At 40.5% G+C, this 14,758-nt stretch overlaps 1 protein-coding gene across 1 annotated transcript in view; it reads left to right on the top strand.

Annotated features, from left to right (window-relative positions):
* Positions 1-14,758, top strand: part of ABCC4 (ATP binding cassette subfamily C member 4) — a 237,160-nt gene that overhangs the window by 58,003 nt on the left and 164,399 nt on the right. Inside the window, exons 5-6 of the mRNA XM_033104819.1 lie at positions 12,695-12,784; positions 13,813-13,976. Of these exons, the coding sequence (XP_032960710.1) occupies positions 12,695-12,784; positions 13,813-13,976 (254 nt within the window). The remainder of the gene's footprint in view (positions 1-12,694; positions 12,785-13,812; positions 13,977-14,758) is intronic.

The following is a 14,758-nucleotide window of genomic DNA, read 5'->3' as shown; positions in this document are numbered from 1 at the left end:
GCTTACGAGACCAATCCAATATTTTGCCTATTAGTCTGTGGTTATGTTTCCTTTTTGAAAATGTCGAGGAACTAGCATCTTGAGAGTATTGTCACAGTGAAACTGTGTGGTATTTATGGAAATACAGTGTCTCCCAGGAAGCATGTGATACTTTGGTTGAACTTCCTCTTCCAATGGTATTTTCTGACCTTCTGACAAAATTAGAATGAAGTATCAATACATCTTACACTGTTTAACACTTTAAAATCTTTCTTTTAAATACATATTTTTTCCTCCCTATTTCTGTTTTATTTCTGACATAAACTTGAATCTGATTTGTGCAGTTAGTGAAAAGTTGATTTCATCCCGGGGCAATTTGTCAATGTTTTAGTTTGCTGGGAATCTCACATGCACCGCGTGCTCAGGTGTCAGTCAGGTGCATGGAGACTTCATAGAAGACACTGTGGCCGGTCGCATAGGGAAGAGTCAAACCATGTAGCCTGTGAAAGGTAAGACAGAAGTCAGTGCAGTGACAAAACTGTATACAAACTGTATACAAACTGGACATAAGATTTTAACTGTACAAATATGTGTAGCTAGACAAAGACTGTAAGAGAATCTTCAAAAATGATATTTGCCATTTTGTAATGCTGAGGTTGGGATATTTCCATGGACTCGGAGGGCATTTGGACCTGAGTGCCAATTGGATTTTGCCCCATTTGCTAAACTGTAAAATCTTAGAGAAGTGAATTCACTTCTCAGTGCCTCAGTTTCCTGATCTTTAAACTCGGGATAAAGAATATCTGCTTCATGGCATTGTTGTTAGTACTGGATAAAATAATTCTTACAAAGAACTTGGTACAGAAGACATTTATTAAATTTAGAAAGATGGAGGGGTCATGAACATAAGGTCCTGTGTTTGGACTGCTTTTGTGTGGATCTTAGTTCTCTTCTTTCTACCTATTTGCCTTAGGCAAACAGCTCTAAGTTTAAATTCCCTCATTTGTAAAACGACAACTCTCGTGTTTGTGGTGAGGATGAAATGATTCAGTCTCTGTGAAGCATGTAACATAGTGCCTGGCATTTAGTTACTGTTGAAACGGTCTTACTATCTTGATTATTGGTGCTTAGTCACAGAAGACTCAAATACATGTAATTAGATGAAATGGCAGCATGGATGCCAAGAAGTGCACGAGTGTATGGAGTGAATGGTTTAGGAAAGGATCCCACTGATTGGTGGAGGTGTATGTGGTAGGGAGGACATGCCATGCCTTGAACAATGTAAAGATGGAAAAGCAAAAAGGGTTTATTCAGAGAATGGTAGCACAGTTGGCGGAAGAATGTAGGAGAGAACTGGGAGGTAAACTAAGAAGGCGCATCGGGACCAGGTGATAGAGGACTTTTTGATCACGAGATTCAGCCACTTGGGTTTATTTAATCGGCAGAGGTGAGCCACTGGACCTTTTTGAGTAAGGAACTAAATGATCAGAGCAGCGATTTAGAGAAACGCGTCTACTGATGGCCTGCGGCATGTGGCTACTCATGAAATAATAAGGGTCCCACGTGGAGATAATAACCATAGAATTGGAAAGAAGTCAGATCTGGGAGGTATAGTCTGAGTGTCTCACTGGTCATTCATTCATTCACTTTTACTGCTTTGCCCATTTGGTAAAGCATTTAGTTTTCATGAACTCCTGATGTCCAGCCAATGAGAGTTGTGGGTCATTGTAAGAAAATAATAACTGTCTTATTTCATCTAAGACAGGTGAACTGATCTCATAAAATAATGTGCAGAAATAAATTAGCAAAATGAATTATTATGTAGATCTTTTAATGTATTGTAATACTCACGAGAGACAGAGAAAGAAAGAGTAGAAAGGAACCCGCCCTTTCTATTCTACTAGAGTGGGGAAAGTCATGGTTAGGAAATCATAGTTCTGATAGTGATCTGCAAAGCCAGTCAGTCTTGAAACTTGAGCAGTTTCTTAAGCATTGCTGGTTTTGCTTACGATTGTCAAAAATTTGGGAGGAAGTATCCCTAACGTCAGCATTACAAAATGGCAAATATCATTTTTGCAGATTCTCTTCCATTCTTTGTCTAGCGACACATATTTGTACAGTTAAAAAATTTTATTATATATACAGTTTGCATATAGTTTTGTCACTGAATTGACTTCTGTCTTACCCTTTCACTGGCTGCATTGATAGTCTGTTTAATGGATTGCCTGTATTCACTCTCTCGGGTGAAAGGTGTCTATTTTCATCACTTTACTTTTACTTACATGGTTTGTTTTGCCTCTTTGGGCCATGTGTTGGGCTGCATATGTCAAAAATTCTCTTCAGATGGATTTTTTCGTCGTTATTGTTAATGGTGGCTGAGTAAGGCAGGGCACTGTGTCACTCCAGCTGTGTAGGTTTCATGCGACGATGTGAGTGGTGCCCTTGGAGGTGGGCTGTGTGTGATTACTGTAATAAGTGTTTACATTAGCCAGTCTCAAAGCAAATTGGTAATAATTGGCTTTCTTTTAAAAATGCCCCAACAATAGGAAAACATTTTTGCACACGTCCATCAAATGTTAGTATACCTAAAACATTCCTAAATGTGGGATGTATGATATACCATTTAATACTGAGTGCCTTCTGTTTTCATATAACTAAAATTCTGTTTCTCTTCACTACTTCTCTTTCATCAGCTCAGCCAGTGTAATTTACATAAATAAGATGCACACATCTTAAGTGTTTGAGTTTCACAAGTTTATGTACCTGGGTAAGTAATAGCAGATCAATTTTATCACTCAGAATGTTCCTTTGAAACCTCACATAAATGGAATCATACAGTGTCTACTTTTGTGATGAGCTTCTTCCCTCAACGTAATGCTTTTGAGATTATTCCATGCTATTGCATTTTTCAGTAGTTTCCTTTTTTTCTTTTTCCTGTTGCCAAATGTAGGATTCTGTTATATGAAAACATTACAATTTGTTTATCTGTTCACCTGTTGATAGACTTATGTTTCCAGGTTTTGGCTGTTTCACATACAGCTGCTATGAACATACATTCATATACATGTCTTTCTGTGGATGTATGTCTTTCTTGTAGATAAACCCTTAGTGGCAGTGTTTTTAGTTTTAGTTATTTATTAGGGTATAAAGTAGTATCTCTTTATGGTTTTGAGTTTTACTCCATTGGTGACTAATGTTGAGGTTGGGGCACAATCACCCCAGTTGAGAATAGCTGCCTAGAGAAAAGTCTTTAATTCTAAGGGATGGTCTTTCTGGGGGTGATTCAACGTTATGCCAGGCTTGTTAATGATGTATTATCAAGGTTTCTCCACTTTGGTTGTGGAAGAACTCCAGTGTCCCAACGCTGCTTGACCTTCAGTATCTGTATTCTGCTTGCTACTCTGTAGCACCAGCTCTCTGGTGAGCCCTGGGCAGTCTTGATCTGGACCTTTGCAGCCCGCTCCTCAGCTGGGGCCTTGCAACACCTTCCCCTGCCCCTTCCCAAGACTTTGAAGACCCTTCCTTTCTATACACCTCTTTGCCCTGTGCTTTGCCTTGAAGATGCCAGCTGCTTCGCCTGACTCAAACTTCCGACCTCTGCCTCGTCCTCTCAGTAGGGCTGCTATGCTGTTTGGATTCCAGCTCACTGCCACAATTGGAAAAGGGTCCACTGGCAGAGAGCAAGGGCAATAGTGGCAGTCACCTTGAGATCGTCCTTGCCTTTCCTGTTACTTGATACCTGAAAACATAATTTTGTCCCATTACACGGTTGCTTATGGCAGAGGTGGAGGCGGCGGCTAGTTCACTATCAGTTACTCAGCCATTTGTCAGAACAGCAGTCTCCACTGCTTTTCATAGCTGGGTGTTTATGAGGGTTGCAGTGGGGAGCTCTGTGTGTACAGTACAGGGCGTGGTGGTATGAGCTGTAAGGCATAGCCATTCAACTTCCTTGATGAACAGATCACAGATGAGGGCACATGTCAGGCTGAGGTTCACCAGGTTTTGTCAAGAGTCATCTTTGTGCTTATTTAAAACTTAAAACCTGGGTCTAATCCCAGACCTACTCCCTCAGAATTCTAAGGAAGAGGCCTAGAAATATGTCTATTTAATCTGTGACCCAAGGATTCTTATCAGGAAAGTTGAGGAAACTCTGTACCAGATAGAGAATGGTGAAGAAACAACAGACTGTGCCGGGGGCAGAAGTAGATTGTGGCCTCCTTGGAAAGTGAAAGGACAGTTTGAACATGTGCATTCTTTTCCCTGGGATTTACGCTGAAATTGTAACATATTTATTTTTAAAAAATTTTAATTAACTAAAGTTTTTTGTGTGTCTGAAAATGTTTTTATTTCTCCTTCATTCTTTTAAGAGATTTCTCTAGGTTTAGAATTTTGGGTTGGTGGCTATTTTCTTTCAGGTTTAGAAAGATAATCATTTTGTATTTGAAATTTATACAATTCTTTTATTTTCAATTGTGAAATGCACGTAATGTGCAATTGACCCCATTTACCACTTTTGAGCATACAGTTCAGGGGCATAAAGTACCTTCACATCATTGTGCAGCCATCGCCACCATCCATCTCCAGAACTCTTTTATCTTGTAAAACCGAAACTGTGCCCATTAAACAACCATGCCCCACCCCCCCTACCAGTCCCCATTCTACTTCTGTCTCTGAATCTGCCTATTCTAGGTGCCTCATATAAGTGGAATCATACAGGGTTTGTCCATGGGTGACTGCCTTATTTCACTTAGCACAGTGTCAAGGTTAATGTGATTTTTTGAATAGGCATAGGCCATACGTTTCATCAGTATTCATTGAAAAAGTCACCATTCCCCTTGACCCTCAACTGTGGTGATGAACTTTCACTTCAGTATGGAGGAAAAGGCAGGTATTTCAAAGAGGACGCTACCCTGTCTGGCTCCCTGTTTTGCGCAAGCAGCTCTGTCTTGGTTATGTTTTCAAGTCCTCATTCTCCTTTCTCTTCCCTCTGGGGCTCGTTAGCTGACATTTCCTTGTTTGGTATCTGTGTCCTAACAGCTGTTGGGACCCAGCTGCTTTTTGGTATGCTCCGCTCCACTGAGAAGGGGAATGTGGGATTTAGAAAGATGGGATTTGGGAAAGAGTGTGCCAGGTTGCTTTGTGGGAGGTAGTTTTCCTCAGTGCCCTGTGTACTTTTCTCTTCATTCCCTTATACATACTGGTGATAGAAAATAAGGCATTGCTGCTTTTGATAAAGCTGCATGTTATGAATAAATCATTTAGACAGCATCTCCTTTTGTCATTTTTTTTTCTGTTGCACAGATTTCTTCATTTTCTGAAAGCTTCAAAGATGGTATTTAAAAGGCAATGGTAATGCAACTCAGTTTGCGATTTTACAAAAGTGTGCAATTACTTTAGGTTTGTTGCATACCCAACCTCTTCAAGTTCAGTACTTTGATAAATATAAAACATTAGGAAACAGGAAAATCCCATTTGTAAAATACTCTCATTTTGGATAATTCTCAGTAAAATTATAATGGGTGTGTTTGTAGAGGCCATATTGCTTTCCTTTTTACTCTTGGTCTGAAGGAAGGCACATCATAAACAAAATAATTAGAAACTTCTTTATAGACAAAATAGTTCTAAGCATAGTGGCTATAAAAGACTTAGAATATGGCCTCATGTATAAATTTTTATGACTTAGCATGGCATTTTTGAGATGATAGATTATAAACACATTTTTTGTTTTTTATTTTTTATTCTAGAAACAAATACATGATAAGAATATTTTTTTTATTTTTTTTATTTTTTAAATTTATTGGGGTGACAATTGTTAGTAAAATTACATAGATTTCAGGTGTGCAATTCTGTATCACATCATCTATAAATCCCATTGTGTGTTCACCACCCAGAGTCAGTTCTCCTTCCAAAACCATATATTTGATCCCCCTTACCCTCATCTCCCACCCCCCAACCCCCTTACCCTCTGGTAACCACTAAATTACCTTCTCCAGATTAATTTTCAAACCCCGTGGCCATCCTGTGGTCACCGACTGCCCTCCAATCCCTCCCCCCCCCCCGCCCATCTAGCAATTAATCAGAAACAGTTTTGGAGACAAAGAGGGAAAACAAAGAAGAATATTTTTTGAAATGTTGATAGAAGTTTGTTTTTTGGGGGGTGGATGCATACTTCACATATTTCCTCATTAAGATGATCTTCTCTTACCTAATCCTAAAATATATATTTGTACCTGTGTGTGTTCTCTCTTGCCTTTCTCTCCCTCTCGTGGGCTTTTCCGCTGGTGTTCCTTCTTCTAGTTGCCTTAGCAGCTCACCTTTGCCAGCTCTTCTTTGCTGCTCATTTCTCTGTTCCTCTCTCCTGTTTGGTAAGCCGGTCAAATAGAGTTTCTCTTTCAAAGAAATTGGTGATGGAAGGGTCTGGGTATGAGAGACCTTGCATAAACTGGGATGTGATCTCCCTTTGAACATACTTACCATCAAATGGCCTTAGTCTTTGCATCGGCATTACCGTAGTAGACTTTATTAATTAAGTTGTAGTCATTTTCCTGAAACAATGTATGTTGACTACCCACTTCACTCCTCAAGGCACCTATTTCAATTCAACAATGAGATGTTCTGAAATGTTCCCTGGGTTTTGGGGGGCACTTCAGCCCCCGTCCCTCCGCAGTGGAGAGTAGAGTTTTACATGTAGCATGAGCAGCAGCAGACTGTTGGGCACTTTGTGTAGCAGTCACCAGAATGAGGGCCCAGCCACCCTCTGCTTCATCCTGCAGGTGCTGCAGGGCCCTAGGTTTCCCAGGGCACTGGAGAGGCAGGCCTCAGGGACTCATGACTCTCAGAGATGATGAGGTCAGGGAATGTGGAGAAACTCCTTCTGGGGAATTCGAGTCCTGAGTCTGACCTCAGAGCAAGTATAATAGCTCCTCCAACCTACCCAATGAGTTCTGGGAGTCTGCATTATCCGCCTCATGCACAGAGACTCACTTGTCAACCCTATACGTGTCTTTCTGGCCTCTTGACTCTAGTAGGTCATGGTGGTGTAAGGGTAAAAGGTAGCCAGTGGAGTTTAAAGAAAGCTAATGGTACCCACAGGAGGGAAGTGCCAAATCTATCAAAGCTTGCCGAGAGCTTCCTGTATAGGTATGCTAGGTGGTATGCTAGCCATGGAAGAACTGGCAGAAAAAAATCTGTGCTGTCAGATTGCAGAGAGTGGCGGTTGATTTTGTATGGATTTTGTTTTTCATTTCTTTGAATCTTTTCTATAGAACTGTAGCGGGGATCTAATTAACTTTGTGGAGCTGTCACCCATCATGGGCCTGGAGGATATTAGGCAATTCCAGGGCCCTACCCTCAAAAACAGAGTTTAATAGCTTTTGATTACGCAGTCATGAAAGTAGGTGTGGCAGCATTGCTAGGCAACTCTGGGCAACAATATTGGAAAAATACAGGTAATTTTCTGCTTCAGGTGAGTTAAACATACTCATCATAGTTGCTTGTTGCAGCAATGTCCAGTGTACCTGGAAACCACGTTATCTGACAATCCCAACTCTGGACCAGGAATCAGGAAGTAAGCCAAAAATGCAAAATAGGGGACAGAAGTGCTGGTGTTTTGTTCTGAAAGTCCTGTAGGTTCTTACTCAGAGCCTATTTACTCTGACTTTTCTTAGAATGTTATGAAGCAATATCTTAGTTTAGAAACAGTGGTATGTGATGGTGAGATAGTCTTTTGAAGAGATGATCTGACAGCAAGGGACAAAATGGATATTTAACACATGCAAAGTCTAAAAAGCCTGGCCATTTGGGGCACTCTGTGGGAGGGGTGTTTACACACACTGAGGGTCCTTGACATGAGGTAAGGGTCATGTTGGTGATGAGGAATCTGTATCATGAAGACTGTGAAACCCACAGTTTGTGTCTTCTGTTTCCAAGGATTACTAGAGAAGGGTTTGAGGAGGATGCCCATTAAAATAAAGATTGGGTTTTTAAAGGGATAATACGTCTCACTAGTCGGGAAAACTCGCTTCTGTGGAAAGAGCATTCTTTTCCCCCATTCATTTGGTGATGGTATTTTATATGTCTGTACTTGGATTTTGTGTTTTGCTTCTGATTAAAATAATTGAGAAAGGAGAAACAGTTTATTTTTCAAGTGAGTGAAAAATATTACTTGCATTTATTTTTAAAAATTGTACAAAATGAGTGCTCTGGCCTACATTACAGAGTTCTCTTATAACTCCAGATGTCTTCTGTTTTCATGCCCACCCACAGTAGGAACCAACCAAATGGATCCCTGCTCTGATAGAGTTTGCATTCCATAGTTCACAGTCTTGTTCTTAGTGGCCACCTAGATTATAGTATACCAATAATTAGATATTTAGATTGCTTTCCAGTTTTTATATATTAATAAACAGCAGTGCCGTCAATCTGATTGAAGCTAGAGCCTTGAAGAGCTCCTTAATTTCTTAGAGTATATACATTTCAAGGATTTTGATATGCCAGATTTCCTCCTAAAGAATTGTTAAATTCTTTCCTGAAATTACCCATCTATTCATTTACATTCTCTCCAGTGAAATGAGATGGCCCACATTCCTGCCAAGTTCTTACCAAGTTCAGATGTTGTATTTTTAGAAATCTGCCAGTTTCACAAGTTCTTGGTTGAAAAATAATACTGCTTTATTTTAATTTACATGTCTTTGAGTTATAATGAATTTGAGATCTGCAAATTTGCATTAGCCGTTTGTGTTTTCCTTAGTTAATTTCCTGCACGTGTTCTTTGCGTGTGATGCGTACCCCCTTTAATTGGTAAGCTTATATAATTCTTTTTGATATTTAGGTGCTCTTGATTTATTAAAGATATTAACCCTGCATCTGGCTTGTATAGTGCAAGTCTTGATTCCAGTTTGTTTTGTTTGCCTTTTATTGTTCTCATGGTGGGACTGTTTTGTTTTGACAAGGAAAACAAATTTAACCAAACAGTATCCATTTATAACGTGTCAGTTTAAGGAAATGTGGAACCAAAACCTTAGCAGAAAGATGACGCATTAATTTGCCCATTGGTTTTATCTACACTGGATGTGAACTGTTTTTAACTATGATGTGTACACTTTATTAGAATTAAACTTTAATTTTCTGTGTTAATGAAGGAACCATGGTAACTTTGCTTCATTGAAAGAAAACAGACTGAATGCTTATTCTCTGTCAGGCATGGAATACTTTGTTTATTTTCTCTTCTGCAAAATAGGAATAATTCTTACTTTATAAGGTTGTTTCCAATTCAGTGTCTGGCTTGCAGTAGGTGCTCAATAAATGGTAGCTGTTTTTATGATCATGATGACAAAAATGAGTATGTCAGGATCTGTATACTTTCCTAACTGGTAGTTCCTGAGGACAACAGACATAATTGACTATGCTAAGTACTCTTCTCTCCACTGTTTCTGATAAGTCAGCTACCAGTTGTATTGTTGTTCCTCTGTATATAATGTGTCGTATTTCTTGGGCTGCTTTGAAGACTTTCTCTTTTTGGTTTTCAGCAGTTTGGCTGTGATGTGCCTAGGCATAAGTCTTTTTGTTTTGATCCTTCTTGGGTTTGCCAAGATTCTTAGGTATTTAGATTAATACGTTCTACCAGACTTGGAAACATTTTAGCCTTTATTTCTTAAACGATTTTACCCCCCCCCCCCCCCCCCCCCCCCCCGTATGAGTATGTCATCTTCCAGGTCTCTAATTGCATGTGTATTTCGATGCTTGATATTGTTCCACTGAACCCTCAGGCTTTGTTTTTTCAATCTCTGTCTCTCTTTTTTCCTGTTCGTTTTTCAGATGTGAACTATAGAAGAGAGGGTTAATGGATCTGGGAACAGATCAATGGAAATTTTCTGCTATTAAAGATATCTAGTGAATTTTCCATCTTATACCTTTTAGTTCTAGAATTCCCATGTGTTTTTGTTGTTGTTGTTTTGATAGTGTTCTCCTCTTTCCTGAAATTACCCATCTATTCACTTGTTATAACCATATTTTCCTTTAACTCCTCGAATATACTGCAACACAGCAGGGCCTCATTAACGTCATTTCATTCAGTGTTATTTCATTACAACGTAGGAACTTAACTCTTCTTTATATTAATTAGTGGTAAAACTGTTTTCTTTAAACACAGTTTTTTCAACCTATCGATGATGTTAAGTGAGACTTACTGTAGTTGTTTTATAGTTTTCATCTACTAATTCCTGAATCATCTCAGTATATATTTCTATTTCCTGTATTTTTTCCTCTTGATTGTGGGTCACATTTTCTTTGCATATCTAACAATCGTTTTACTATTTTGGAAGTTATAAGGGATACATTATAGGGAGTCTGGATTAAAGGGCATTGATATTTGTTCTGATAGGCAATTCCTGGCAGAACTGGTTGGTTCATTAGTTCTTTTTATCTGTCTGCCTTCCTGCCTGCCAATCTAATCATATAATCTAATCTAATCTGTTTTCCACTTTGAACTCAGTCCAAGTGCATGGCTTTTACTCTTGAGTGTGATCTTTATTATTAAGTCATGGCCCTCCTGGCATCTAAGCTGATAGTCTGAGGCAATGATGAAGATCTCTTTCTTCTAGCTGGGCACGAACTCCAGTTTCTCCTAGTACAGCATCTCCTAGCATGACCTCTGGAGTCTCCTGTCAGCACTCTGCCGCTACTTCTCTCTCCTAGGCCCTATGGACGGTGAAGGCCTGGCAAAGTACCTTTGGTAAATCTCCACAAAAACTTTTGGGGCCTACCCTCTGCTATTCTGGCCTGCAAATTGCAGATGTTTCTGCAATTTGGAGCAGCCATCTCTTCCTCTTTGACTCAGTGGAACTGCAGTTCTACTTGGGCAGAACCCCACCCCCAACCCCTGAAAACCCTTCTCTTGAGGCTCACAGTCCTGCACTGCCTGTGGTTCAGTGCTTGAAAACAGCTGCTTAATATATTTTGTATAATTTTATAGTTTTACAATAGAGGGCAAATCCAGTATCACTTATTTTTTCGTGGTTGGAAGCAGAATTCTGGCAATTTGCTTGTAAACTATGTCTTCCTCATTGATAATATTTACACATCACTGTTTTTTTTTTTTTTTATCCTGTGCGGAATATGACTGATTTTCTTTTGGCAGATCCTTACTTTCTGTGTTGGCTGCAGTATGAACATGAACTTATGTTAACTTTTGTTCCAGAACCGGTCTTTTTGTCCGTCACTACACCTGGTCACAGACACAACTGAATTACAAGTAGCCCTAATGGTGTACCCAGAGAAACTTTGTATTTTGCATAAATTGTCATCCGCACCATCTTACCCTGTAATTTTCATTGTCAGCAGCAGTGGTAATCTGTAAATGACAATTCTAGTTGGGTATAGTTGTCTTGAGATTTAAAAAAACATGAGCAGTTTAGAATAAGAGTTTGGTGTGCAGTTTGGCCTTATTTTAATTGTTAAAATTAGGTATCAAATATCTACTCCTTTAAAATATGTAATGTATTTTCTGCATGAGGGATTAACATGTATTTGTACATAAAATTGGCTTTAAAAATATTTTCAAGCTAGCTTTCACTAATTAAGGCATAATGTTACCTTCCTTCCCTCTCCTCCCTTCCCCTCTTCTCCCGCTCCCTCCCTCCCTGCCTCTGTCTTTCTCCCTCCCTCTCTCTTTTTCTTGTGACTGATTCACTTATATTTGCATAGCACTTTCTGCTTTTCAAAGTATTCTCAATTATGTGCCTGGACCTTCCTTTTTTTTACATACAATCCTCGTGCACAGTCTTGTTACCTCTTGCCTGAGCTAATCCTGGTAAGAATCTCCTGGCCAGTCACTTCCACAGTTTAATCTTCCTAAAGCTGAGTTTCTCACTCTAATGTTAAAAAAAATTCACTGTTCCTTGTTGCCTGCCAAACTCTAGCTATTTCCCAGTCCACCTTTCAAGGCAGATCTTGGGTATTCTTCACTCAGCTGCCTCCACATTTTCCCTTCCCTGACTTCTGTGCATGCTGTTCCCTTTAACCTACAGTGCCCTTCTCTTCTCTTCATTTAGTTGCTCCTCTTCATCGTCCAAGATCCAACCCCCTGCCCCTCCCAGCAGTGTCAGTCAGGTGAAACCTTCCCCAGTTCGCTGTGCTTCTGTACTTGCTGCCCAGGTCACACTTGAATTATAGGTGCTTGTGCGTATCTTGTCCCATCTATGAAGACAAGAAAACAGGACTCCTTTGTCATCCTATTTCCTGGAGCAGCTGGTGTTCTTTACGTAGTACATAATAAATACTTGTCGTTCATTCTCATAGGGACTTTATGATCTAGGCAGGGTAAGGGGTTATTTCCATTCACAGCAAAGGAAACCAGGACCCAAATTGTTTAAATGACATCAGAATTAATGACCTATTCCAGATTTGTAGTCCAAACCCCTACATTTTTTTCCTTCGGCAGCTTCTCCACTCATCTAATTGTTTTTATACTTGGGTATGTACAAATTGATCAAAAAATGAAGTGGGGGATTTTGCTCTGCTTCCTGTTCCTCCCTTTGCTCTCCTCTGTGGGCTCTGGTTGCTGCCACATGGAGAAGTAGACGGCTAACCCGGGTCATGGTCACCCTGCTTGTCTTGACATCACACAAAACCCCATAAAAGGCCTTCTGTTTGCTATTTTCTAAGTGTGGCTTGATATCAGTGTCAGAATATAATTTTCTCTTTCTCTCTATTCCAGGCCCTTCGCCTTAGTAACGTGGCCTTGGGTAAGACCACTACAGGCCAGATTGTCAATCTGCTGTCCAATGACGTGAACAAATTTGATCAGGTAAGCTGCACCTGAGCCATCCTTTTTCATTTTGCACCCTCCTTTTGTAGTTTACTTTATTGGAGTGTCCAGTGCCACTTTTGGCACAGGCCAGGATTCTGTTGAGGACATAAGGGTTCTTTTTATCCAACTCTCATTTCTTCTGTGTGCAGCTTCCATGTATGACATGCTGTCCTATAGGTGAGAGTTCTAGTTTTCTAATGTAGCCTACAGCTACGTCAGTCGTACGTTGGCAAACAGAGGTGTTCTTGCCCAGCTTGGTTAAATGTACCCAATAAGCCTCCTGAGTGGCCCTTCTTAGCACTGGAGGAATTGGCCTTCTGTCAGGAGGATGAACTCCTATGGGTAGGGATTGTTCCTTTCCCTGTGCCCTGTACAGTGGCTGCTATGTCTGAAGCCATTGGTTAACCATGACAAATGGGTGGTCCCTAATGGGAAGCAACCTACTCACCTCTATCCCCACCGCACTCTTTTTTTATGCTTATGTTGTGAATATATCACACGTCTAGGGCATTGTAGCTGCTGGTCGGATCTGTATTGTTCTTGGCCGCTTCTCTTTCAATTATTAATTTATCAAACATGAACTAAGGCTCCTACTCAGTTTCAGGGATGAATAAGACTTTTGCTCTGGAGAAGCCACAGCCTATCAGGGAGATATTGATACAAGTAATTACTGGAGAGTGTGGTAGGTGCCATAATACAGGCTCTCCTGGAGTGCTGGAGAGGCTGGGTGGGGGGGCTGAATTTTATGGCAGAGTTTGGGGAAGCCCTGAGCTCATTTGTGGGGAAGACAAAAGGGCAATCTTCTTTCCAGTGCTGCTGGTCAGGTTCCCCTGGAAACACCTGAATCCTGCCCTGTGTTGCCCTGGAGTGATAGGTACTTTTTACTTCAGCAGGCTTAAAACCCACTGTGATAATTTCTGTTTAGGTTCCTGTCTGTTCGTTCAGAGCAGATTATTTCTATCCTGTGTCCTTTACTGGTTTTGTTTTTATACAGTCCTAAAAAGGCTTTGTCTTTTTCTTCCAAGGTAACAATATTCTTGCACTTTCTGTGGGCAGGCCCACTGCAGGCTATCGTAGTAACTGCCCTGCTCTGGATGGAAATAGGAATATCGTGTCTTGCCGGGATGGCAGTTCTAATTATTCTTCTGCCTTTGCAAAGCTGCATTGGGAAGTTGTTCTCATCACTCCGGTAAGAGAAAACACTGGTTTTAAAAAAGAGGTAATATGCATTTGTTAACATCCACTGTCTGCCTGATGCTTTTTTCAAAAGTGAACAAATGCCTTTTATGATCTCTTGTGCGCACGTGTTATACTCTTCAGGCTTAGCCCGTGGGGACTCTTGTTGTAAGCTGAAGGCTCATCTAAAAGCAGGAAAGGGGAAGACATTCGCTGGTTCCTCCCGGCGCCGTCCCTCAATAAGTAGTGTCCTTAGCAGAATTTATATAGCTCACAGTTATAAACATTATTAAATAGGAATACGTTTAGATAGGTCCAATTCTAGCTGCATATGCTTTTGTTATGCCTGTGTTAGAGCCTTTTGCAGTTGTGTTTTTATAATTCAGTGTTTCCATTAAGTAACCAGCTCCTCAAGGACAAGGTCAGTCTTAATTAAGTCCTTACGACGTTCCAAGCCCTTAGCCGGGGATGTGATAGAAAAGTGGCTGCTGGTGAAGCACCTAATGATGATGAATTAGACCCCAAGCAGATCCCAGAGGGTTGGAAGTGGGTCATTGTCAAGGTTGTCAGGTGGATGGAGATGTGCTGTTTGAAGCACACTGAGTTCTTTCTTTTGTGCCTCCATACTTGGTATTTTTCTCCACTTGGAATTTCCTTTCCCTCTTTGCTCTGGGGAAATGTTTCTTATCCTGCGAGGCCTGTTCCCATGCTGCTGGAATTCTGAAGCTTTATTGTGCTCTCCTTTCCCAGTGGAATCAAAAGCCTGCCCCTTTCTGCTCCCTAGCTCTGTCATCC

The sequence above is a fragment of the Rhinolophus ferrumequinum genome, chromosome 4 (genome assembly GCF_004115265.2).
Source record: "Rhinolophus ferrumequinum isolate MPI-CBG mRhiFer1 chromosome 4, mRhiFer1_v1.p, whole genome shotgun sequence".
NCBI lineage: Eukaryota > Metazoa > Chordata > Mammalia > Chiroptera > Rhinolophidae > Rhinolophus > Rhinolophus ferrumequinum.
This window is presented reverse-complemented; position numbering and strand designations above follow the sequence as displayed.